Below are 22,987 nucleotides of genomic sequence, written 5' to 3'. Positions count from 1 at the left end.
GGCTCACAAATAGACGAGATGCGCTGATGCATGTCAGCATCACCAACTTCAGAACACACCATCTTCTGCTGCTAATGCTGTTGCTTTAGCATGGCTATGCAATGCTTGCGAGCGCCCGCTGCAATTGCAATGAGGAAAAAACACTCAGGATGTCTCGACGGACATGTTATAACTCATACGCGACTTTTCTCCGCGATGCTGAAATTCATATTCGCAGATGAACAGACACAACCCACGGACCTCTTACACAATATCGAAATCTTGGTAAAAATATGACACAGGTGTCCTGGTATGCGCCGGAACTGGCCGCCGCAGCCGATTGTAAACCAAATGCCGACATTGCAGGACCAGGCGTGAGTGTACTTCATGCCGGTGCAGATGAACCCTGGCTAAAGATCTTCAGGTTGTATGGTCTTTCCTCATTTCGGCCTTCGTTGCCACGATACTCTCTTGGTGTCGCATTTTCAGCAAAACTCCTGGAATCCCCCTCACCGACATCGAATTAACACGCCCGTCATCAGCGGCCATGCTTGCAAAGCACCCAATGTGGTTTCGACGGTCGGATCGCCTACACAGAGCCGTGCAAGACGCCATCAGCAATCTGGGCTTGACACAACTCATCACCAGTTTAGCACTGCTCATTAGCACTCTGGTGATCTACAGCGACTCCTACAATGACCCGCACGCGCTGCTCGCATTCGCTCTTACCCTATTGGCGACTTCTAGCCACGTAGCGCCACGAGCTGCGCTCGTCAAGACAAACAAAACCAGGATTCGACCTCTGTTCCCGCGCTGCGTCTTGTTCCTTAGCGAGCACCTGGCCTTTACGATTTACTTTCTCCGGCGGCGTGTCGCGGAGGACGACTGCCCATTTTGGACGATTCGCATCGTTCTACTCGTCTGCGGGGCTGTTCTTTGGGTATGCATAGCCGCCAACATGGTCATATGTATCTGGCGCCCCAAAGACGACATCCCTGTATTATACGCACGACTGGTGGAAGTCGGTGCATACATTTCCATCGTTGTGGGAACCGCTGTCACAGTGGCTATGACCGCGACAGCGTTGTACCTTGTCTACGGCCAAAAGGCATGTGACATGCTGAAAGGTCAGGGCGATTCTATGTGGTCGTTCGGACAATACCTAGCGATTCTCATGTTGCTAGTTCCAGCTCTGTCTTTTGTGGAGCACTTGATAGGTAGGGACTATGCACCAATCCAAGAATATCAGTGTGCTTACTGCTACTCGCAGGAGATCGAGACGCAGACTGCGAAGATGTCGCATGACTATGTTCCTATTATTATGCAAGTTATGCTCGGTTTCGGCTGCAGATGGAGGCAATATGTCTCATTCCTCCATAAGATTTATTTTCTAAGACCACGGAAGATCGTACTTATTTTGTGTATCGAAAACCGAAGAACGCCAATCCAGCACAAGCTCATCAATACTTAAGTGGCACAAGTCATTCCGTGATCGCAACTCCAGCGTTATGCGCGTGGAGATCGATATGACCAGGAAACAGCGTTCGGCGATATCGCGATGCCAAGCAAAAGACGACGCGGAACACCGAATCTTGAATCACCTTCCGCATCCGTAGTATGTCAGCGTCCGGACATACCATCAATTTGTGATATATTCGACGAACAACAAAATCTAATAAATTGGAGATCGAATCAATACCTCACATAAGAACCTATCGTCGCACCTGCCCACGCCTCTAACAAAAACAACAATCAACAATGCATTTCCTCGTCCTAGGCGCCACAGGTCCGTTCTCTCATCATCAAACACCCTCGTCCATCAATAAATCAATGAAAATTCTCTGACTGCCCCAAAACAGGCCCCTGCGGCATCACCTTCCTCGAAACAGCCCTCCAATCCGGCCAACACGACCTAACAATCTACGCTCGCAACCCCTCCAAATTACCCCAACACATCCAATCCCTCGCTCTATCTCCAGACGCCAGTCCGAAAGTCCACATCATCAAAGGGGAATTCTCCTCAAACGACACTCCAGCCCTCAAACAAGCCTTATCCACAGGAGCCAAAACTCTCGTCTCTTTCGCCGGCCCAGGTGTACCTTCAACGGCAGGAACGCCGATTACAGATTGGTATCGACAGACTTTATATCCTTTGATCCTCAGTGAAGAATCTTGTCAAATCGAAAGGGTTTTGATTCTGAGTACGCCTTCTTTCAAGGTACAGGAGGATAAGTTTTCGATTAAATGGTGGTTTGGCGTGCAATTTGTTTATTGGCTTTTTGGAGATGCATATAAAGAGGTTGTGGGTATTGGGAATGTTACGTCGAATGGACCTCTTGTTTCTGCGAAGCCGAGGGGCGATCGGGGAAAGGAGGTCGAGTGGACTGTCTTCAGAGTTCCGGGGTTGCGGAACGGAAAGCAGGCAGATGCGGTGAGGGCGGGTTGGGTTGGGGAGAAGGGCGATGGGTTATTGTTGAGTCGGAAGAGTTTGGCGGTTTGGATATTGCAGGAGGTAGAAGAGAGGAAGTGGGTGGGGAAATCGCCAGCGCTTTCAGACGCGGGAGCGTGGATTTGAGGGGTCTCGTGTTTGTGTTTTGACATCACATCAGCTGCTCCAATAGATAGCGAATACAATAATGATCGGAGAACGGCACGCGGATTGTTCTTAAATGTTTCATGTATTCATATACTACAATACGAGACCAGCGGTTTGCCACCTGAGGGGTCATGCTATCGCAGATCTATTTTGTGTCCAATATCATCCTCTTTCCGCCACTTCTTACAAGTTCCGTACCAATGCCTTTTCGCGCAGTGGTGCTTTCGTTTCGTGGTTGGCAGGTGAGTCGAACTAGGCTTGGCGGAAGTGGCAATCGTGCTCGTGGGTGAAGGATCGACGCAAATCAAGCCGAACCATTCTCTTGATGTACAGTCGTCAGCGTCGTCAGGTTTCGACTTTGTCGAGCTCACGTGGGAAGATGATTTTGTAGGTTTGGGCGCAGCGGAAGTTGTCGTTGATTCAGACAGGTCGTTACAGCCACCGAACCAGCCTGGCGTATGGCAGGTGGATGTCGATGTCGATGTCGTAGTGATTACTGCTGTTGTCGAACCCGGCGCAGCACTGGTAGTCGTGATAGTATTCGTAGCAGTCGTTGTGGTCTCGTCCTTGCAGCCAAACCAGCCTGGCGTCTTGCATGTCGAGGTGGATGTGCTACTGGTACTGGAGCTGGATGTTGTCGTGGTCGTCGTCGTGCTCTCATCGAGGCAGCCCCACCATCCGGGTGTCTTGCATGTTTCCGTGCGTGTTCGCGTCGTAGTGGATGTGCTGCTCTTCGATGTAGTTGTCTCCGTGCCATTACTCTCGTAAAACTTCCAGTTGTAGCAATCCACGCATTCAGTGTCTGCTTCGCATTTCGGGACAGTCTCGTACTTCTCGAGGACATCTTTGATCACATTGACGATTTTGTGAGTTCCAATACCTACTCGCCAACCGAGATCGCCCACTGTGTCGTACGTGCAAGTCTTACCCGTGTGACATACACCCTGAAAGGCGTATCCAGCGATGGTGCAGAATGACGAGGCTGCATTGCATGTTCCCATGAAGATTGGATCCGCGGTGTGACCAAAGTGGTGCAATTGCACATCAGTCCGCGAATGATGCGAACCGATCTGGTATCCAGGAGGCGTAGGCAGACCGAGTCGAGACGCCGCCATGGCGTCCGGGAACGCCTCGAACGTCAGTGTCGGAAGCCCATATGTCAAGCTCAGTAAAGAGCTGACCACTCCACCAAGAGAGTGTCCTGAGAGCCAGACGTCGGAATTCGGGTACCGCTCTGTCACGTTATGATACAGGTCCCGCACCGCCCAGTAGTAGTGCCCTTTTTGTCTGAGTGACTTAACCAGGCAGGTCGAGTTGCACTGGTACGTCCCTGTCATGCAGTCGCAGACCTGCTTCCACAAGAATTGCCCTCCTTGAGCACAACAGCAGGATCCGAAGAGGTTGTCGTTGAGCTTGTCGTTGCCCGTTGTGTCAGCGCCGTCGAAGATTGCCGGAGAAGTTCCCTTCAACCCGATGACCACAGTAGAATTGGTCTCGTCAGCAAAGATGTGCCCACGAAGACCATCTTTTTGCCAGCCAAAGTCATCGGTGTAATTGAAGCCTCCCTTCACGGGCAACCACTCCCCATCCCATCTCGACTGCACGTAAGCGTTCGCTGCCATCTTCGCAAAGGTCACGACGGTGCTCTTGTCAGTTACGTTCGGCCCTGCAACATCGTCTGTTGTCCATGCCGAAGCTGGCAGATCTGCAGCTCTCCCATACCATTCGGCTTCTGCTAACAAGTCGTTGATGTCCGTCTTGTTCCTGGCAACCAGTCGCTGAACTCTGGTCGATACTGCCCGTGCTCGCAGCTCGGTCGGCGCGTCTTCGATGGTCTCGCCATTGTCGTATGTGACTTTCAGTTGCTCTTTAGGCTGGATGTCGATATATCGATGCAGTTTCGGGTACTCGTGCGTGCCGTGGTGATAGATGTGGCGGAGAGTCTAACTCATGATCAGTATGTGATGAGCTCATCTCCTTCGAGTTTACCCACGAATACACGTTCTCCCAAATCTCTAGGACCATCATCGCCTGGAGTATCGCCACCCAAGCTCGGTGGTAGCACGACTTGCGCGGGATTCCTCAGATGCCTAGACCTCGCCGCATCTGTTTGGAGGACGAAGCCGGTAAGCAACAGCAGGCAGACAACAAACAGACTATGGCCAGACATGCTGGTGGCCAAGGAAGTTGGACACAATCTCCCGGCAAGAGAGGACGAGCGTAGGTGGCATCGCATCGGACAATGTTGTTGCCTCAAACAACATACACGTCCCGCCAGTAGTGAGTGGCAGCAGTTCACGCTGTCATCGTCACGAGATGCACGCTGCCCGCTCCGGCCAATGACGCACCTCGTTGCTTGTCTCGCTTATCGGGACCCACTTTCACGTGCCTGAGCCGGTGGCTTCCTCCCGCGACAGCTTGCGGGTGCCGCTGCTGCTGCTGTCATCAGAGGACGCGTGGGTTTGTGTTGTCGATGGGTTTGACTTTCGCATGACTGTTTGAGTGAGCTGGCCTCGTCCGCCTGCCCTCGCTCGTGCTTTTTGATGAAGGACCAACGCGGTCAGCATTCTTGCATCACCTGCAACGGGGCCCAGCGCTGTGAGCGGAACACCCAACGCTTCCCGGGATCATGAGGTGACACTATCCATCTGCCTGAATATAGAACCACTCATAGTCTATGCTCTTCTGCCACCCCCCGCTGAAGCATCTGTATCTCCTGAGCAGGCGGCAGCCCGAGAGACAATATGGCAGAGACCGAAGCACCGTCCGTTGCGGCCGACGAACGGCCACGCGCAGTACACATGTCGAGGTCCTTCACCCGCATGGCCGATAGAATGGCAGAGAGGCAGGCGGAGTCGGCGGAATCGCCGTCGAGGAAACGCGCGAGCACGCTGCGAGAGGCTGGCATACCGTCGATTCCCGCCGCGAGACATATAGCGACGTCTCCCGAACTGAATGGCCAGAAGTCCTCCGCAGATGTATTTGAGAGTCAGGAGGAGGAACATCACGAGGAAACGAAAGAAGGAGCCAGCACCCCAGGACTGAAGGTGCCCAGCACAATGGATGAGCTGCCCGTGGAGATTCGAACCCTTTGCGATCGCTTCCTCGAGAGTTTGTCAGCGAAGGTCCATCCAACGCCATTGAACGCAGAACAGTTGTCGGACCTGTTTCAAGACTTCTACGAGCGAGCTGCGAATCACATTGCTACCCATATTGCTACACTTGCCGCGAGGATAGGAAGGACTACGCCGCCCGCTCAGACGAGAACGGGAAAGGGTAGGCAGCGATCGGGGTCAGGAGCGAAGAGAGGCTCGCAAGATGACGGAGCCGGCCATGCTGAGATGCTTACGGCGGCCGAAGTGGCAGACAGGAAGAAGGCGCGGAAGCAGCTGGAGCACAAACGAATTGCCATGCAGGAGGCAGTGGAGCGGGCCGTCTGTGAGAAGATCTATAGCAAGATATGGAAGCATCGCAGTACAGAAGATGAAGCTCGAGACGACAAGCTGCGGTCAAGGACGCAAGCGCTCTCCGTCGTTGGGATTGGGTTGAAGGAGCTGCATATGGACAAGCCTGACGTGCGGCGGCTGGCAGAAGAGAAGGAAGACGACATCAATCTCTCTTTGGCACCTGCACGCGAAGCCCTGCAACGCATGGACGATGACCACTACCCGCTTGGAAAGCTGCACCACCTTACTGCCGCTCACCAGGCGATCGTTGAGACTTTGTCGCAAATCTTCCCGTCCTCCTCGTCCGCCGACGAGATTCTGCCCACTTTGATTTACACACTCATCACTTCGCCACCAGAAGGAATCAACGTCGTCAGCAACCTTGCTTTCATCCAGCGCTTTCGCATGTCAAGTAAAGTTGACGGCGAGGCAGCATATTGCCTGGTCAACCTGGAAGCCGCCATCTCGTTCCTGGAAACCGTTGATCTTTCATCGCTGCGAGCTGACGAGCTACCTGAAGGACCAGACGCAAAGCCAATCTCAATGTCAAGCAGATCTTCAACTCCAAGGCTGGAAGGACCGACGGCCATTGTGCTGCCAAAGAATGCCCACGCTCTCACGCCTGACGTGTCCACCGCCGACGCTGCATCAGCTGAGCCAAGCACAAGCTCGAGTAGTGCCGCCAAAAGCCTGCCTTCGCCCGGTCTTGCCGCACCAAGACCTACAAGGCCTACAATGCAGCAGCGACGAATTTCCTCCATGATTGAAACGACTGCTGCTCGTGTAGATACCGGCAGACAGGACTTCCTCAATGCCGCCGACAAGCTTTACGACTCTGTCAACGGCACTCTTGATAACAGTATGCAATTCCTCTTTGGAAGATTCAAAGAGCAAGTTGCCGACTCGAAATCCTCTCTGCCCAAGACCTTGGAGGATGCGCGGAGACTCGTTTCGGCGCCCATAAAGGGATCAGGTGACGATGACTCCGCGAGCTTTTCTGGCCGCAGTAGTCCGGCTCATGGTGATCCACTATCGGGTGGTGGCAGTTTGCTGGAGTCGAATAAGATGCTCGAGCTTTTGGGCGGCAAGAAGGTGGTACGTGAGAAAAGTGTGGAGAGCATGAGATCGGGCTCCAGTGTTCAGAGAGCTGCAACCTTTGATGCGAAGACTGCTGCTGGCGCCGCCGCGAAGGAAAGGGCGACGCAACAGCCGACAACTCCATCCGGACTCTTCAATTCCATCAACCCACTCAACAAGTTCGGCATGCCTGCTTTCGTTCCACGTTTCGGCCGAGCAGGTAGTGTCAACAGCTCCTCACAACCAAGCGTGATTCCTCAGCCTGATGCGAAGCCATCAACACTACCTGCTGGAGCTGCTGCGGCACAAGGAAGGTTGAACGGGCTTGTAGAATCCCCTGACAGCATACGAAAGCCAAACGATTCGCTTTCGCCCTCGTTGGAGAGGACACGGAGTCGAGACTCTTCAGCTGGTCTCGGCGAAGGTGATGAGATGAATGCTAGAGAATCGCTCGCAGAGCTGAGGAAACTCAAGCCGCCCAAGAAGAGATTCTTGGAGATCGAGAGCGCGAATCAACTAAAACTGGGCGAAGTTGAAGAACTGTTGTTGGAATATCGGCGACTGGCGAAGGCAATTGGAGAGGCTATTGCAAACTAGAATGGTACGGAGCATTCAGCGAGGCGTTGGTGACGGCTTCACACAAAATCTTGCACCGGGCGCTTGGTCCTACAATAATAGACTTGTGATGCATTTCTCGTTGCGAATGAATGATACTACATTCTCTTAACTACTTGGCATGTTTCCGTTTCACGGAACTGTTTGTGAAACCGGTGGTCAGACGTTCACATGCTCTACCCCGGAGCTGGCCGATCGTCTCGTGGCTTGTGAATCCGGACCCGGCCTCGGATTGTACGCTAGCGAGATACGCCCGCTTCCTTCTTTCTTCTTCAACTGGCAAACATAAAGTGCAGCTGATGGACGCGTGATAAGGCTTTCCTTTTCTTCTTCGCTTCTTTGGCTTTTGGCCTCTTCTCTGCATTCCCTTTGGCGTGGCGAGGTTGTTATCATGGCGCTGCAGAAGACTCTCTATGTTGGCCCGTTCATACATTGCAGGACCCTGACGACACTGGATGTCTGTACAAGCGCTGTGATAGGAGTTGGCGAGGACGGGAAAATTGCGTTTGTAGAAAGAGATGTGGATTCGTCGCAATCACCCGTCAAGCAGGGCTGGGAAGATGCGAAGGTCGTGAGAATTAATGGTTCGGGGTGGTTCTTCCCAGGCTTCATAGGTATGTCTGCTATCGCCTCAGATCAGCTTCAATGATGGCATGATTCCTGGAAAGTCAAAACTGAAACTGCTTTAGACACACACATTCACGCCTCACAATATCCCAATGCCGGGATATTCGGGAAGTCGACACTCCTGGATTGGCTGAATACCTACACCTTCCCACTCGAATCATCCTTCACCGATTTGAAGAAGGCAAGCAGGATCTACAAGCGCATCGTGTCTCGAACGCTCTCCCATGGGACAACGACAGCATGCTACTTCGCAACAATTCACGTCCCAGCCACGAATCTGCTTGCCGATATTTGCCACAATAAAGGCCAACGAGCCTTCGTCGGTCGCGTATGCATGGACTCGCACCTCTCCCCTGACTTCTACCGCGATGAATCACCCGCAGTTTCCCGCGACAACGCAAAGGCTTGCATTGATCACGTTCGCTCCATAGACCCCACATTCGACCTTGTCAGTCCCATCATAACGCCCCGCTTCGCCCCCTCATGCTCCGCAGAAGCACTTGATCTCCTCGGAGACCTTCATAATGAAATGGGAGTGCCCGTACAGACACATCTCTGCGAGAATCACCCCGAGATCGCGCTCGTCAAGGAGCTCTTTCCCGGATCGAAGCACTACACTGACGTATATGATAATGCGGGCCTGTTGTCATCGAAGACCATCCTAGCACATTGCGTGCATTTATCAGCAGAAGAACGCGATCTGATCAAACTACGCAACGCAAAGATCTCACATTGTCCAGCTTCAAATGCGGCCTTGACGTCGGGATGTGCGCCAGTTAAGGAGATGCTTCGAGAAGGCATGACGATCGGCCTGGGAACAGACGTGAGTGGAGGATATACACCTTCAATTTTGGCCGAATGTCGGGAGGCGTTGTTCACAAGTCGATATTTGTGCATTTCAAACGAGGGTGGCGGGATCGTGAACGGGAAAACCAAGAAGACCGACGAGATCAAGTTGTCGGTTGAAGAGGCTTTGTTTATGGCCACGAGGGGTGGAGCGAAGGTTGTTGGGCTGGAAGACAAGATTGGAGGATTTGAGGTGGGAATGGATTGGGATGCCCAACTGATCCGGTTAGATCATGTCAGTGACGGTGAGGATGAGACTTTGGTGAATGGGGATGTAAATGGTGGCGAGGAGGCGACATTTGCAGAGGATGTTGGCATGGTTGACGTTTTTGGGCATGAGAGTTGGGACGACAGAGTGAATAAGTGGGTTTATGGCGGCGATGATAGAAACACGAAGGCGGTGTGGGTAAAGGGACGCTTGGTACACAGAAGGCAGGGTGTCAGTGTGTGAGAGGAGAAGCGTGTGGCTTGATTACTCACGAAATGGCTCGGGTACTGGGACTCGGGCGCTATTTGGGAGATGCTTCGAGAAGGGCTTTGGCAAGCATTCAGCAACGAGATCATGCCCGGGCATGTACATGATGATAACAAAGATCTCTTCAAGTCGCTCACGCGACGAACGACATGTTCTTCATGGCCATCTCATCGTGTATCGTCCGCAATGGCACCTGAATGTTGCTTCTCAGAGTACACACGGCACGCTACTGGCTCATACAGTCTTTCGCCAATGCACAGACTGTTGCCGAGGGAGGGCAAGAGCTTTCAAGTGCCGGGAAAACGTGGTTTGGTCAAAGTTGTCTGGACCTGGATCGACACCAGACGCTTACCCTATCCAGTAGGTCGAAAGAGACCTCTTTGCCCAGCTCAGCTGATACCAAGACCAAAACTCACCACGCTCAAGTCGGACTTTAGGCTGAGGCTACTGCACGACGGCTCGCCAAAACGTGCATCTCACGCGCAATATTGGAGTACTGCAGCCACGGCACACCGACGTGGCCTACCAAGACTTCAAATATCAGCTGATATTTTGGGTCGTGCAGTTTGTCTGGCGTTCGGACTTTCCGCTGCAGCTGTGGCCTGAGTCTTCGGACGTGACGCATTTGGAATGGATTCGGAGTTTAGCGTTGATGGCGTTTTGTGCGGCTTCCAGACAAGGGACGTCTTTTGAGAGTGAGGTGGGCGACGCGCCGACGGCGAGGACTTGATGGGTTATAAGAAGAGCAAGACAGGTCCGCGGTTGGCTTTTCTCAGCATATCATTGTCGAAAAAGATCCAAAGTCTTGACACAATGCGATCAATCTTGTGCGCCTCGTTCATCGCTGTGGCCGTGGCCACTGGTTCCGGCAACAACAACAACAATAATAATGCTGCCCTCTGCTCTACGATCAACAAGGTCGTTACCTCATACAGTCAACAAGCTGCGGCAACCAAGTTCTGCAGCTCTTACCTTTCTCTTCCCCCAAGAAGCACAATCACCTCGACTGTAACCAAGTTAGTTCCGACCACATCATGATTGCAAACTTCCCTAACACAAAAGCAGCCCCGATAGCCCACCCGTGACGGCAACAGAAACATCCTACCTCACCTGTGCAAGCCCAGTGCCCGGTCAAGGTGTTCGCAGGAACAAGGACAAACGCACCAACAAGAAACCCGAGCCAAAGCCAGATTGTTACTCCAAATTCACCAAGAATGCCCAAATCTCCACGGCTTGCTCGTGCCTTTCGATTCCGACCACCCCAGCAACGACAACCACGACCGTGTCGTCTACCACTACGACTACTGTGACGGACGTCGCTACTCCGACGGCTTTCGGCGTCATGGCTGCAAACCTTTTAAGGATGCACTGTCTGAAGATTGGCGACAATGCACCATATGTAAGGTCCCAGCGCGCTTCACCGCCACAAGACATCCCGTGAACACAGTAGAGCCTGCGAACATCAGCCAGACTTGCAGCAACAAGACGCATGCTAACGTTCATCTGATCCTTCCAGGGCAGCTTTTCAGCCGATGGCAACCCCATCATCCCTAGCACATTCCACCTCGACGCTTCGGGCCGCCTTTACACCAACGACACGGTCGACAAGAGCACCGTTTACGCAGTTCAAGGTCCTGGTCCGGCGGTCTTGTTCGTCAATCAGCCTTCTGCTACGCAACAGAAGGTCACTTGCGATGTCGTTTATATGGATGTCGATGGAACCTGCGAATTGGCTTGCGTTAATGCTCGGGGCGAGGACGTCGAGAGTATTTGTAATAATGATGGGACTGATACGCCGGAAAATATTAAGGATCCGTTTTGTTTGTCGGATCAAATTGAGCGAGAGTATGTGATGGTGAGGGTGAACCCGAGGTGAGGAGATTGAGATTGTGGTCTTGCATCAATAGTGGTGATGTTCCGTCGCTGGGAGTTCTGCTTATTTCTGCTCGACTTGTGTAGAGCATGGTATTTTGTTTGCGTGCGAAGCTGTGATGCTTTTCAAAAGCGTGCATGCCTGTAGCTAGTCATCGAAAGTTGTATCGAATTTGTATACCTCTCGTGCTCGCGGCAGCATACTTAATTGGTATCTCAATGCGCACATGCCTGTTCATAGACTGCAAGCATGAGACAACGAGCATGAGAAGTGGACTAAGTTAAGGAAGGCGAGGTTTGCATGTGCTGGGCTTGGCGGAACGAGGATGGCCCCTGAATGGCGGAGAAGCCAGCTGGACCTCCACGCGCGCGTCGGCTTCACGTTCACGACCTCGACGTTTCGCCCAACCCAGCTCCAACTATCGCCGCTCTCTTCCACCCTACAATTCCTCCACAATGGCAGTCAAAAACAAGTACTCGGTGCTCCTCCCCACCTTCAACGAGCGCAAAAACCTGCCCATCATCATCTGGCTGCTCAACAAGACCTTCACCGAGCAGTAAGTCCCCACCTCTACTCCTCCAAAACTCCTTAACATTTCCTAACGCGATCTGTTCATTCTACAGAAAACTCGACTGGGAAGTCATCATCGTCGACGACGGCTCCCCGGACGGAACCCAAGACGTCGCCAAACAACTCATCTCCGCCTACAACACCAAATCCTCCACGCACATCATCCTCAAAACCCGCACAGGCAAACTCGGCCTCGGAACAGCCTACGTCCACGGCCTGCAATTCGCATCCGGAAACTTCGTCATCATCATGGACGCAGATTTCTCTCATCACCCGAAATTCCTCCCATCCATGATCGCGACGCAGAAAGAAGGGGATTGGGATATTGTGACTGGAACGCGGTATGCTGGCAACGGAGGCGTGTATGGTTGGGATTTGAAGCGGAAAATGGTTTCGCGAGGGGCGAATTTGTTTGCGGATACGGTTTTGAGGCCTGGCGTTAGTGATTTGACGGGGAGTTTTCGGTTGTATAAGAAGGCGGTTTTGCAGGAGGTGATGAATCGGACGGAGTCGAAGGGGTATACTTTCCAGATGGAGATGATGGTTAGGGCGAAGGGAATGGGATTCCGAGTCACGGAGTGTCCTATTAGCTTTGTGGATCGTGTTTATGGCGAGAGTAAGTTGGGTGGGGAGGAGATTGTGGAGTATTTGAAGGGGGTGTTGAGCTTGTGGGTGAAGGTTTAGAGGTGGGGATGAGATGTTGTCACTTTGAAGCGATGGCGTTTGGGGAGGGAGGATCAAGCACGATACACACCACAAGACGGAGTGCGGAGAGCAAGGCATGCATGAAGCCCCAAAATTGGCAGATTCGTATGTATGATATTGGCATAATTATTTCATGTTCCACGATTGATTTGCGAGCTTCATCTGGCTCGGCTTGTCACTCGCTTTCTACAAGATCAGAGAAGTACTTGCGACGGAACTGAAGAAATTAATGTGATGCGAGAGAAGCACATCATGCAATTCGTAAAGGGTATCTCTAAGCTAATAATCGCAGATAAATTACAATATGTACAAATGGTTCCTGAGTCGTGATCATGCATCTGTGACCAATATTGTAGTCCTGCGCACTGCGTCCAATAAATCAATTAGAACAGCATCCTTGCTTCCAATCTTCTCTCCACCCTCTTGCCATTGATCCCCATCTGCACTGGCTGTGCCACATCATCAAATTCCGCCAAAGCATTGGGGCCCACTTCAGGGTCCAAGCGATATTCGATCTTGGATCCCATGTTCCCTAGATAGCTCCCGATGGTATGCGTGGCCTTCAACTCGTTCTCATCTTGCACAACAACATTGAAAGAAGGCTGTGCTCCACTTTCCCTCACTCGCACTTGCGCCTGGATACGACTGACGCGCAGGTTTCGCTCGTAGCGGCCAGCGGCAGTGTGCTCGGAAAGGTATTCGAGGTCTTCAGTGGACAATCTCTCGCGATATATGGGCCGACAGAGGCCTTGGAGTAGGCCATCGTAGTCGCACGGGACTTTAATCGAAGTGAGGCGAGGAAATTTGTTTTCTGTAATGGACTCAGCCAGCCAAGAGAGTGATGTGCCGGGAACGAGACAATCCCAATGGAGGTGCCGGAGGCTGGGAGAAGAAAGTGCCATGGAGCGAGTGGGGGTAAAGATGCCCATCGGAGGTTCGGGAGAGCTCTCTTGGAGGATTGCGAATCGTCTGAGTCGGGTGAGGTGAGAAAGTAGAGTCTGAATAGTCTGTAGGGAGACAAGTTCGAGGCCGACGAGAGTCAGGCGTTCTAGCGAAAGTGCAAGGCGAGAGAACGAGAGCTGCTCGATGCCTTCATCTGTCAGGCCCGATAAGCACTCAAGGCGCAAAGACTTGACTGGAGGCAGTGTCAAAAGCGAAGTATTGTGGAAGTCTGAGCGGTGAAGACCAAACACAGCAAGATGCTTCAACGATGGTAGCCTGTGAAGGATGGCGGACATGGTTCCGATTCCAAGATCGACGCCCGGGTCTGCAGCTATGGCGAGCGTCTCGAGATTGGACCAGTCGTCATGACAGAAGATGAAATGCTCTAGTCCGGGCAATGCACGCGTCGAGTCTAGACTCCAAGCATGTGATTTGAGCCTCTTGCGGCTCGCAAGCGCTTCAAGGACCGGCGTTGTCGATTCCGTAGCCGGCAAAACGAATCCACTGACTTGCTCCAGATTGTAGCAGTCCCGTATGATCAACTGCAAGAAGTCCAAGGCCGAATCTTTCTTGAACGGCGCGAAAGCTTCGGCATCCAGTTGCTCCGCTAATTCGGCTCCGACTCGAATATGGTGTACCAGGAACCCCAGTCCGGATGTTTTCCGCAGAACGTCCACCAAGACTTTCAGCTTGCTCTTCGATTGCTTGGTTGAGAACGCAGAGAATCGCTTCTTCACCACCGCTTTACTGTTTGGTAGCCACAGCTCACGAAACAAGTGTTCTCTTGCAACTGATTGCCATTTTTTGTCCACCAGGCATAGCGAGCGCAGATCCTTGCGTAGTGACAAGACGTCCACTGTTTCTTGCTGCGTATGCACGTCCTCCAAATTGTCCAGTATGCATTGCAAGATTTCTCTAGGCAGTTCGCCAAAAGCCTTCCGCGGCAAGTTTGAGGTGCGATCTGTGCCTCGCGACCATCTTGAGCCTGGTCTTCCTCGTTCCAATTCCCATGGTGTTCTCGTCAATTTCGGGACAGTGTCGAATGTGAAACTCCCAGATCTTCTCTCCCTAGGTAGCGACGGAAATGTTTGTGCCTTTTTGGGACTTTGTGGTTCTACGGTCAACGAAGTGGTTCGCTCGGGGATCGCAGGTGGGAGAGCTCGTTGATCCATGGTAGGAACGCGCTTGCTCTGAGGTCGTCGCTGCGCACTCGGTGTGCTGATGTCACCGCTTGTGACGTGATATTGCACTAACTTTCCCTTCGCTGGTCTGTACGGTTGTGCTTCGCTTTGCTCTGATGGCGTGACCGAGCGGAGCACGCTCGACGCGCTGGAGAAGCGCGAGAACACACCACGTATCGTTGACACATTGCTCTTCGTGCTCCCCGTCCTGCTCTGCACGCTCGGTGCTTGACTTCTCACACTTGGCGCGTAACTCATCACACTCGGAGCTTGACTGCGTACACTGGGAGCCTCGCTTTGCACACTCTGGGCCTGACTGGTGATCGTTGAAGCTGCGCTGCTCACGCTCGGCGTCCGCTGCGGTCGGGAGAAGTTGACATATCGTCTCCCTCCGCCCACTTGGGGTGAAGCCATGCTGGCAAGGTGATTGTTGCGCTCCCACCCTCTCAAGCTATGACCCTTTGCGCCAGCTGCACAGCAACCCAATGCAACGCTCCAGATGGTGAAGTCCAGCCAACGGGAAACAATGTCGCCAATGCGGGGGCGCGTGGTGTGTACAAACAGACCAGTTCCAACGGTCGTCGCACCGCAATGGCAGCAGCACGCAAGCAGCAGCGACGACGTTGCGAAAGGAGAGGTTGAGAAAGCGAAGGAGAAGGTGACGCCGCCACCGCGCGGACGCACTCACCGAATGGCCAACCAGGTACGCGCATCTCCACCGCACAGGTGCCAGCGAAGCGGAGAACGAGTAGGGCACGCTTAGCTCGCGTCTCCGTGTGGATTCGCGGTATCGCGCAAGCCCATCCATCACTCGAGATGGCGGCGCAGGAGCCTTGTGCTTGCCGTTTTGGTGGACATTAGCGATCGAAAGCACCAGCCAAAGGCTAAATGATTAGGACATGTCCCCACGCTTGGGGAGAACCGGCTGACTCGCGTGCTGCTCATCCTCTTCCTACGCGTGTTGCACGAGTCGTTGCAGCAGCAGTTGTCCTTTTCTTCACATCGCGTGAGTTATATTGCTGCAGCAGTAGCGCTGCATCCAACGTCTCGTGCGTGTACAGCCGTTCAACGGCTCATCGCTCGTCCACAATTTGCGTTCTTGTTTTTTGCTCGGCGCAAGGCTGGGAATGGCTGGCTGAGCATTCGACGCCATTCCTTGTCCAGAAAGGATCACATGTGCAATTCCTGCGCCGTCACTCGTGTCCTCGTTCTGTACCTTGCAGCAGCAGATGTGGTTGTCGCAATGAAGATCACAAATACTAGAGGAAGAAGCGTTGTTGCATGAAAGAAGAAGGAGCAGGCGACGTTGTTGTCGCACGAGCACCAACACGAGCCGCGTCTCCGCGACAAGGATTCCTCCTCCATCTCCACTACAGCAACGGAGCGGTGAGCGTACCACACGCGACAAAAACACATTGGGAACGCGTCAAGACTCGAACATACTGGCAATGGAAAGCGGCAACCCAAGAACGCGTGAAATAACGTCGTTTGCTGCCATTCGTGAACAGCCATCCGTAGACCGACTAACCAACTACTAACCGCCCCATCTAGCCCTGCGCCTGCGCGAATATGCTATCGTATGCCTCATCATGTTGAAGTCGAAGAAATGCCCAACAACGCCTTTTTGTTCATCAATGCAAGACCTGGTGCGTCACGACGTGCCACCGATCGCCTACTCGATAGCGGCGGCGGCGGCTTCCAGCTTCAGAGGGTTCACGTTCTCATCGGACCACTTGAACTTGAAGTCCTCTCCCAGCTCCTTCTTGATGGCCGTCTGCACAGCCTCGAGCACATTGGTGAAAACGCCAAAGTTGGCTGGGTTGTTCTCATCGTTGTCGCCACCTTGGAAGACACCGGTGCGGACAAGACATGTGTTCCAGCCGTACATGTTCTGCAGCACACGTTAGCGATTTGATCATTGACAGAATGCAGCGCAGGGCGGAAAGGATAAGACTTACACCTCCGACGATATCCGAAGCGGGGTTGTCACCAACCATATAAATGTTCTTGGGCAACTTCTCCTCGTTGTGGATCGTCTCCATCCAGCTGGCAATCACCTCGTCGGCATACTTGTATGTCGCCAACTCGGGCTTACCGTAGACGACACGCTCCAGGTCCTCTCCTGTCAAGGCCTTGTACATAGCCTCCAGGCCGATACGGAAAGTACCTTGCGACATACGAGGGTAAGGGTGCTCGGTAGGGCACAGCAAGTCTCCTTGCGAGAAGTAGATGGGAATACGCTGCGAGACTGGGTCCTTGGCGCGTGTACCGAAGAGGCCATTCTCGGATTGCAGAAGATCCATGATGATTTGCATGTCTGTGGCGTAATCGCGAGAGTCGGAGAAAACCATGATGGCATCGATGCGGTGCTTGGAGAAGTCACGAGGGCGGGATGTCGCTCGCTCGGCGTCAGTGAAGACTCGGTATGGAGCGATAGTTGGGTCCCAGGCGATGATGTCGTTGGGGACGACAATATCTTCGAAGCCGTACTGCTCTGCGACCTCTCGGCACTTGTATCCCTCGCCACCAACTACGAGGACAGTCTTGTAGTATTCTGCAAGAGCGGACATGGGCGTGTGTGACTGGATGAATTGCTCGGTGCTGATGGGGTTGTGCAGGATCTTGGAGAGCTGGTCCACACGAGCTTGCTCAGGCTTTCCGGAACCGTTTGTGAGGAAAATGTGTGGGATCTTGATGCCGAGCTCGTTGTCTCCGTTAAGAATTTCCAGGACTCGCTGACCTTCAGGAATTAATCGGTCTCCGTGGACAAGCACACCATCGATGTCGAAAACGAAGGCCATGTCCTTGGCCGCTTTCACCTTTTGGCTTGACATATCCTGCACTTGGCTGGCCAAGATCTCACGAGTTGGCTGGATGGGCGGCATACCCGGCCTTTGTGGCTTGCCATCTGCGTAAGCTATCGAGGAAAGTCGGGATTGACGCTTTGAACGAGGAATTGGCAGGGCTGCTCCGAAAGAGTTCCTCGATCCTCGTCGGTCCTTCTGAGATGGCGAAAGAGAGAGCTGGTGCATGTATGGTGTAGCGTCAGCGATGCTGCTCCTGGTGGCTGGCACTTCGATGGCACCGAAGCTTCCTCTTCCTCGTCCATGGCCACCAACACCCTCCTCTGGAGCGAGATCAGTCGTGCTCTGGGTGTTGTTGACGACTGGAGCAGCCTCCGTGGCGAAGTCCTTGTTGTCGGTGGTAGACATGATGGTGGTATTGATGCTCGTGACTTCCTGTCAGACTCCTGGTACCGAATCAAGCGGGCAACAAAGGAAGAGTAGAAAGAAGCTGGTGGAGCTCGAATATGGGTATATGGATGGAGCTCTTGTGAGGTCACAAATATGAAATAGGTGGGCAAGCAGTGTCTCGAAGGACTGGTGTCCAGGGTATCTCGTGTTTATATTCAACCTGCACCCTCCGAGCTGTTCCCCTCAAAGGCACGACAGCTGGCCAAACATGAAGCCATTCCGTCACCAAGCCGCCCGCCGGATGCGATTCTCTGGCAACCGTTCATCTCAACAGACATGGTCCTTGCAGCACAAACAATGCGCGCAATGCAATGGCGTATGAGGTGGTCGATTAGAAAGCTCCACCCTGTTGCGGCAAACGATGTCATAGTGTCTCCAACACACTATTCTCGTCCAAAAACGGTCCCTGAGTTGACACGACATGGTGCCGCCCTGGAATACGGTTTGTTGTCTACTGTTAGAATGAAATGTGGGACATGTTCCAGAAATCATCCAGCAAGAAAGGGCAAATTCAACAAGGAGCTGAGCTGAGCAGCCACCCAAAGAACCTGTGCAATTACTGCAAAAAGCTCGCAGATAAGCCGCAGACGCCGCGATAGTAAGAGAAAGCTTCATCATCCTACGACGACCAATGATAGACGCGAAGCTCTTTTTCATATGACTCCGAGTCCTTCTCGTGCATAGTGGATCACAGAGGACGGGATATTGTGCTTCTCTGTCAGAAACGTCCAGTGGCATGCAACGCTTTGAACGTGGTGGTCGTTTAGTGTGTTTCTAATTCCTTGCCCGGCCCGAAGATTGATCTGAGGTTTGCTGTGTGGTTTTTGCCAGGGTCCAGCTTTTGCGGTCGCTCTTTCTTCGGGCGGACTCAGGGTATGATATCACTCTGGAGTCCTGGGAGCAGAGATATACCAATCCACGCACAGCATGCTGTTCACTCTTCTGTTCGTTACCCGCGGTCGATGGAGAATTCTTCGCGGAAGTATCCACAGCTATGACGGCCAGTGTCGGATAGCGTAGGAGGGTTTATTGTGGATATTGGGCTGGCGACCTGGGACGTTTGGATGGTGTGACGTCGATGGACTGGTCGTTCAACGAGCCATGGATTCGTTGTGTTTTGTTGCGGTGTGCTAAGAAGATGTTGAATGTGCCGATGATGCTGATGATGAAAAGTCTGAAAGATGAGTTTTGGAGAAAGGTGTTATCAGTGCGGATGGGTAGCGGATCCGCAGGCGTGTTGCTGTTGAATAGCATTGTTTGTAGTGTATCACAATTCCTGACTCTACACATTCTTTCTTTGCCAAAGATCAATTTGCTAGACCTGATTTCTGACTCAGAGTACACCAATACGCAAGATGTCGAACGGCAAGACCTTCACGCTCAACAACGGCGTTTCCATCCCTGCAGTGGGCTTTGGCACTTTCGCCAACGAAGGCTCCAAAGGCGAGACCTACAAAGCTGTCACACACGCTCTCAATGTCGGCTACCGTCACCTCGACTGCGCGTGGTTTTACCAAAACGAAGACGAAGTCGGTGACGCAGTAGCCGATTTCCTCAAATCCAACCCTTCCGTCCACCGCAGCGATATCTTCATCTGCACAAAAGTCTGGAACCACCTCCACGAGCCTGAGGAAGTGAAATGGAGCTTGCAGAGCTCGTTGAAGAAGTTGAAAGTCGATTATCTGGACCTTTTCCTCGTGCATTGGCCAATTGCAGCGGAGAAGGACGAGAACTATAACCCCAAGCTGAACGAGAAGGGACAATATGTGATCAAGGAGGAGTTGACAAATAACCCACGGCCGACGTGGAGGGCAATGGAGGAAATTTATGAGTCTGGCAAAGCCAGAGCTATCGGTGTCTCGAACTGGACAGTCCCTGGCCTCAAGGATATGCTCAGCTGGGCAAAGGTGAAGCCTGCAGTAAACCAGATCGAGATTCATCCTTTCCTTCCAAACAACGAGCTGGTCAACTTTTGCTTTGAGAACAACATTCTGCCTCAAGCGTACTCGCCGCTCGGATCGCAGAACCAAGTTCCAACGACGGGCGAGAAGGTTAACACAAACAAGACGTTGAATGAAATTGCGGAGAAGGGTGGAAATACCCTTGCTCAGGTGCTGATCGCTTGGGGCATTCGCCGAGGATATGTTGTTCTGCCAAAGAGCTCGACACCTTCCCGAATCGAGAGCAATTTCAAGAGTATTGATTTGAGCGACGAGGATTTCGAGGCAGTAAATGCCGTTGCGAAGGGCCGCCACACCCGCTTTGTCAACATGAAGGGTGACTTTGGCTATGATGTCTGGCCAGAGGATAGCCAGATCGCGGATGTCCAGAAGTAAATATTGTGACATGACAGAATCGAGAGTCACAGCGTCTTGGGCAGAGATTAAGATGAGGATGAAAGAGCGATGGCAGATACATCCGTGGCCACTGAGCCTCAATCGATGCCTTAGTCTCGGTTAGAGAACGCAGCCTCAAGTCGCTTCCATCCACGTGGGAACCATGCCGATGCCACAGGTCATGAAGTTCGTGATCTGCAGATAGAATTAGTGAATACCCCGAATGACGCAAACGAAGTCGAAAACGTGTTGAATGTGCTGCTGTGGGCGCTCCAGAAGTACACACCTTGCAACAGACCATGATCACTTCGTGATCGTCTGGCTCACGAAAAATTGAAGTGCAATATTAATAACCCAGCATGTGCACTTCATTTTCATGACTCTGCATAACGAGGCTTGCCATTCCACTTCCTGCATATTGGGTCTTCTCCCGCACTATTATCAAAGCTCACACGCCATCCGGGGGGCGTTCAACTTGACGGTGAACTTGCTTGCGTCTGATTTTTTGCCGGCCTGCGCGCGCGTAACGAAGGTGATAAGATCGCGCCATGCTTTTGCCGCTGCTCCACTGCACAATCATTTGGCCAGAAAGCGCCTTTCGACTGCGCAAGTCGTCACCTGCTGATCGTCGCAGCCTTGACGCAAGCCTATTGGAGCAGTATTTGAGAGAGGCCAGCACGTTCAAGCGAAGCTTGGGAACGGGATGCGCGTTGGTCGAGATACTTCCGGTCTGTCTTGTACACTTTCCTTCTCATTCGACAAGAGATGGAATTCGCGCTCATCTCGCTCGGCATGGGGGACCCTTTCTGGAAAATACAGAGGAACGCGACCTCTCACCCAAGTGGCGGCTTCGTGTTGATTTTGATGGTCAAGTATGGCTGCACACCGCAAAACACCGCGATACCAGCTTTCACGCGCTTTAGGTTCCTGCGTCAATTTTCCTATCATCGTGGATTGAGCATGAGACCGGTCGTCAGGAAAGAAGAATTCCAAGTTCTTGAGGTGCAGGCTGGCGGATGGTTTGTATGGGTGGAGAAGGAGTAAATTCCCTGCGTCAATCTGCGTGAACGCCTCTGGGAACTTCCGCTTCTCGGGATCTGTAGGACTCTCGGAGCTGGTATAGGCGAGCGGCATTGCCTCAATGAGCTTATCGTATCGCTCGCCGTCGATTTCGTCGCCTGGCGCAAGTTCGACGTCGCCACGAGGGTTGACGGTTCGAAGGCGACGAGTTAATAACTTCGTCAAGTAAGTACTCGCGCTTCCAAGCGGAAGGCAGGTCAAGTGCGGCAGGAGCTCCGTCGCAGTGATGTAGGTATCGATAGCAGCGTTCAACGCGTTCCGTCGAAGTTGTTGAACAACGCCCGCAGGTGCGAAATCCCAAGTGACACCTACTTTTACACGTAGCATAGCAGACAGCAGTCGGCCCCGCCATCGGTATCTATAAAGCCTCTCCTTCCGTGGACTACGAGTAACGCCGGGCGGAGGTCCTTGAAGAGAGTCCGGAGCTTTCACATCAAGTTTGATCCACTGCCAGATGTTCTCCTCCCGTCCCTCGTGTAAAAGGAAGAAGACCAGATTCTCCAGAAACCGGACGTTATCCGCATAGCTTTCGGGTGTATATAGATTGCTACGCAGCAGCCAGAGGAAGACACGTCGACCGGGTTGAAGCTCGTTCAGAAGCTTGGGCTTTTGTGCGCCGCGAGCAGTATCGTAGTCTTTTCTCACATGTTCTAGACACAACTCTGCAATGCGAACGGTCGCGGCACCTTCTTGATCGTACTCCTCAAGCAATGCGATGGGATCTTTATGGGGGTTCTTTTGGAGCTCAACTTTGGCAGTGCCGAAGTCTTTGCCGCCCTTGACCATCAATGGGTTGGTCAGAACAGAAGCCATATGCTTCTGGGCTAACGCCGCGGACGAATGCATGCCCTTGTGGCTGACATTGGCAAGACCAGCGTTCAGCTCCGGTCGAGTCTTCGAGTCCTCCGCAGCAGCTGACGGATGCACGGCGTCCAGATGTTTGCGAAAGGAGCTCGTTAAAGCTGTTAAGAGCCTCTTGGACTCCGACGTCGTGAGTGGCGCATTGCCACTGGGATGGATCTTGTCGATGATGTTCTTCAAGCCCAGCACCACACCAGTTCTCTTCATGTTCCTGGTGTGAGTGTGGCGAGCGAACATACCCAGTACCGCGCCGTCATTCGTGCTGATGCGCAACCGCACGAGTCAGGTGATGGGTGCGGTGCGGTGCGGCGGGTGTGCGTTGGCCACGAGAGCGTGAGGCTGGAGCATTAGACTTTACGCGCAGGGGCACCTTCGCCAAGACCATCGCTTTGCTCCAGCTCGACGACTTCACAAACACACGACATCCTCACGATCCCACGCGTTGTTGCTTCCTTCTTTCCCCCATCACTTGCCGGTCGAAGCTGGTCTGTCGGACGCATTGCGCCACCCTTTCCTGCCGGACA

General features: G+C 52.9%; 11 protein-coding genes across 11 annotated transcripts; 7 read left to right on the top strand and 4 right to left on the bottom strand.

Annotated features, from left to right (window-relative positions):
• Positions 1-272: 272 nt before the first annotated feature.
• Positions 273-1,284, top strand: CKM354_000089100 (uncharacterized protein; the record flags this gene model as incomplete). The annotated part of the gene is made up of 3 exons (XM_044795997.1): positions 273-353; positions 404-1,196; positions 1,250-1,284. 3 exons carry the CDS (start codon positions 273-275, stop codon positions 1,282-1,284), a joined length of 909 nt encoding a protein of 302 aa, XP_044651932.1.
• Positions 1,285-1,737: 453 nt separating this feature from the next.
• Positions 1,738-2,554, top strand: CKM354_000089000 (uncharacterized protein; the record flags this gene model as incomplete). The annotated part of the gene is made up of 2 exons (XM_044795996.1): positions 1,738-1,765; positions 1,839-2,554. The coding sequence occupies 2 exons, from the start codon at positions 1,738-1,740 to the stop codon at positions 2,552-2,554; spliced, it is 744 nt and encodes a 247-aa protein (XP_044651931.1).
• Positions 2,555-2,709: 155 nt separating this feature from the next.
• Positions 2,710-4,745, bottom strand: CKM354_000088900 (uncharacterized protein; the record flags this gene model as incomplete). The annotated part of the gene is made up of 2 exons (XM_044795995.1): positions 2,710-4,518; positions 4,569-4,745. 2 exons carry the CDS (start codon positions 4,743-4,745, stop codon positions 2,710-2,712), a joined length of 1,986 nt encoding a protein of 661 aa, XP_044651930.1.
• A 574-nt stretch (positions 4,746-5,319) lies between these two features.
• Positions 5,320-7,695, top strand: CKM354_000088800 (uncharacterized protein; the record flags this gene model as incomplete). Its single annotated transcript, XM_044795994.1, has 1 exon — positions 5,320-7,695. One exon carries the CDS (start codon positions 5,320-5,322, stop codon positions 7,693-7,695), a length of 2,376 nt encoding a protein of 791 aa, XP_044651929.1.
• Positions 7,696-8,104: 409 nt separating this feature from the next.
• Positions 8,105-9,637, top strand: CKM354_000088700 (guanine deaminase; the record flags this gene model as incomplete). The annotated part of the gene is made up of 2 exons (XM_044795993.1): positions 8,105-8,327; positions 8,403-9,637. 2 exons carry the CDS (start codon positions 8,105-8,107, stop codon positions 9,635-9,637), a joined length of 1,458 nt encoding a protein of 485 aa, XP_044651928.1.
• An 837-nt stretch (positions 9,638-10,474) lies between these two features.
• CKM354_000088600 (uncharacterized protein) lies at positions 10,475-11,537 on the top strand (the record flags this gene model as incomplete). Its single annotated transcript, XM_044795992.1, has 3 exons — positions 10,475-10,677; positions 10,727-11,060; positions 11,178-11,537. 3 exons carry the CDS (start codon positions 10,475-10,477, stop codon positions 11,535-11,537), a joined length of 897 nt encoding a protein of 298 aa, XP_044651927.1.
• Positions 11,538-11,989: 452 nt separating this feature from the next.
• On the top strand, positions 11,990-12,788 carry CKM354_000088500 (uncharacterized protein; the record flags this gene model as incomplete). Its single annotated transcript, XM_044795991.1, has 2 exons — positions 11,990-12,090; positions 12,158-12,788. The coding sequence occupies 2 exons, from the start codon at positions 11,990-11,992 to the stop codon at positions 12,786-12,788; spliced, it is 732 nt and encodes a 243-aa protein (XP_044651926.1).
• Positions 12,789-13,192: 404 nt separating this feature from the next.
• CKM354_000088400 (uncharacterized protein) lies at positions 13,193-15,346 on the bottom strand (the record flags this gene model as incomplete). The annotated part of the gene is made up of 1 exon (XM_044795990.1): positions 13,193-15,346. The coding sequence occupies one exon, from the start codon at positions 15,344-15,346 to the stop codon at positions 13,193-13,195; it is 2,154 nt and encodes a 717-aa protein (XP_044651925.1).
• A 1,258-nt stretch (positions 15,347-16,604) lies between these two features.
• CKM354_000088300 (uncharacterized protein) lies at positions 16,605-18,144 on the bottom strand (the record flags this gene model as incomplete). Its single annotated transcript, XM_044795989.1, has 2 exons — positions 16,605-16,823; positions 16,891-18,144. The coding sequence occupies 2 exons, from the start codon at positions 18,142-18,144 to the stop codon at positions 16,605-16,607; spliced, it is 1,473 nt and encodes a 490-aa protein (XP_044651924.1).
• A 1,397-nt stretch (positions 18,145-19,541) lies between these two features.
• Positions 19,542-20,522, top strand: CKM354_000088200 (uncharacterized protein; the record flags this gene model as incomplete). The annotated part of the gene is made up of 1 exon (XM_044795988.1): positions 19,542-20,522. The coding sequence occupies one exon, from the start codon at positions 19,542-19,544 to the stop codon at positions 20,520-20,522; it is 981 nt and encodes a 326-aa protein (XP_044651923.1).
• Positions 20,523-21,203: 681 nt separating this feature from the next.
• CKM354_000088100 (uncharacterized protein) lies at positions 21,204-22,700 on the bottom strand (the record flags this gene model as incomplete). The annotated part of the gene is made up of 1 exon (XM_044795987.1): positions 21,204-22,700. One exon carries the CDS (start codon positions 22,698-22,700, stop codon positions 21,204-21,206), a length of 1,497 nt encoding a protein of 498 aa, XP_044651922.1.
• Between the last annotated feature and the right edge of the window lie 287 nt (positions 22,701-22,987).

Source organism: Cercospora kikuchii (assembly GCF_019650295.1).
Source record: "Cercospora kikuchii DNA, contig_00001, whole genome shotgun sequence".
Lineage (NCBI taxonomy): Eukaryota > Fungi > Ascomycota > Dothideomycetes > Mycosphaerellales > Mycosphaerellaceae > Cercospora > Cercospora kikuchii.
The sequence above is the reverse complement of the archived record's forward strand: the minus strand, read 5'-3'. Positions and strand labels throughout refer to the sequence as shown.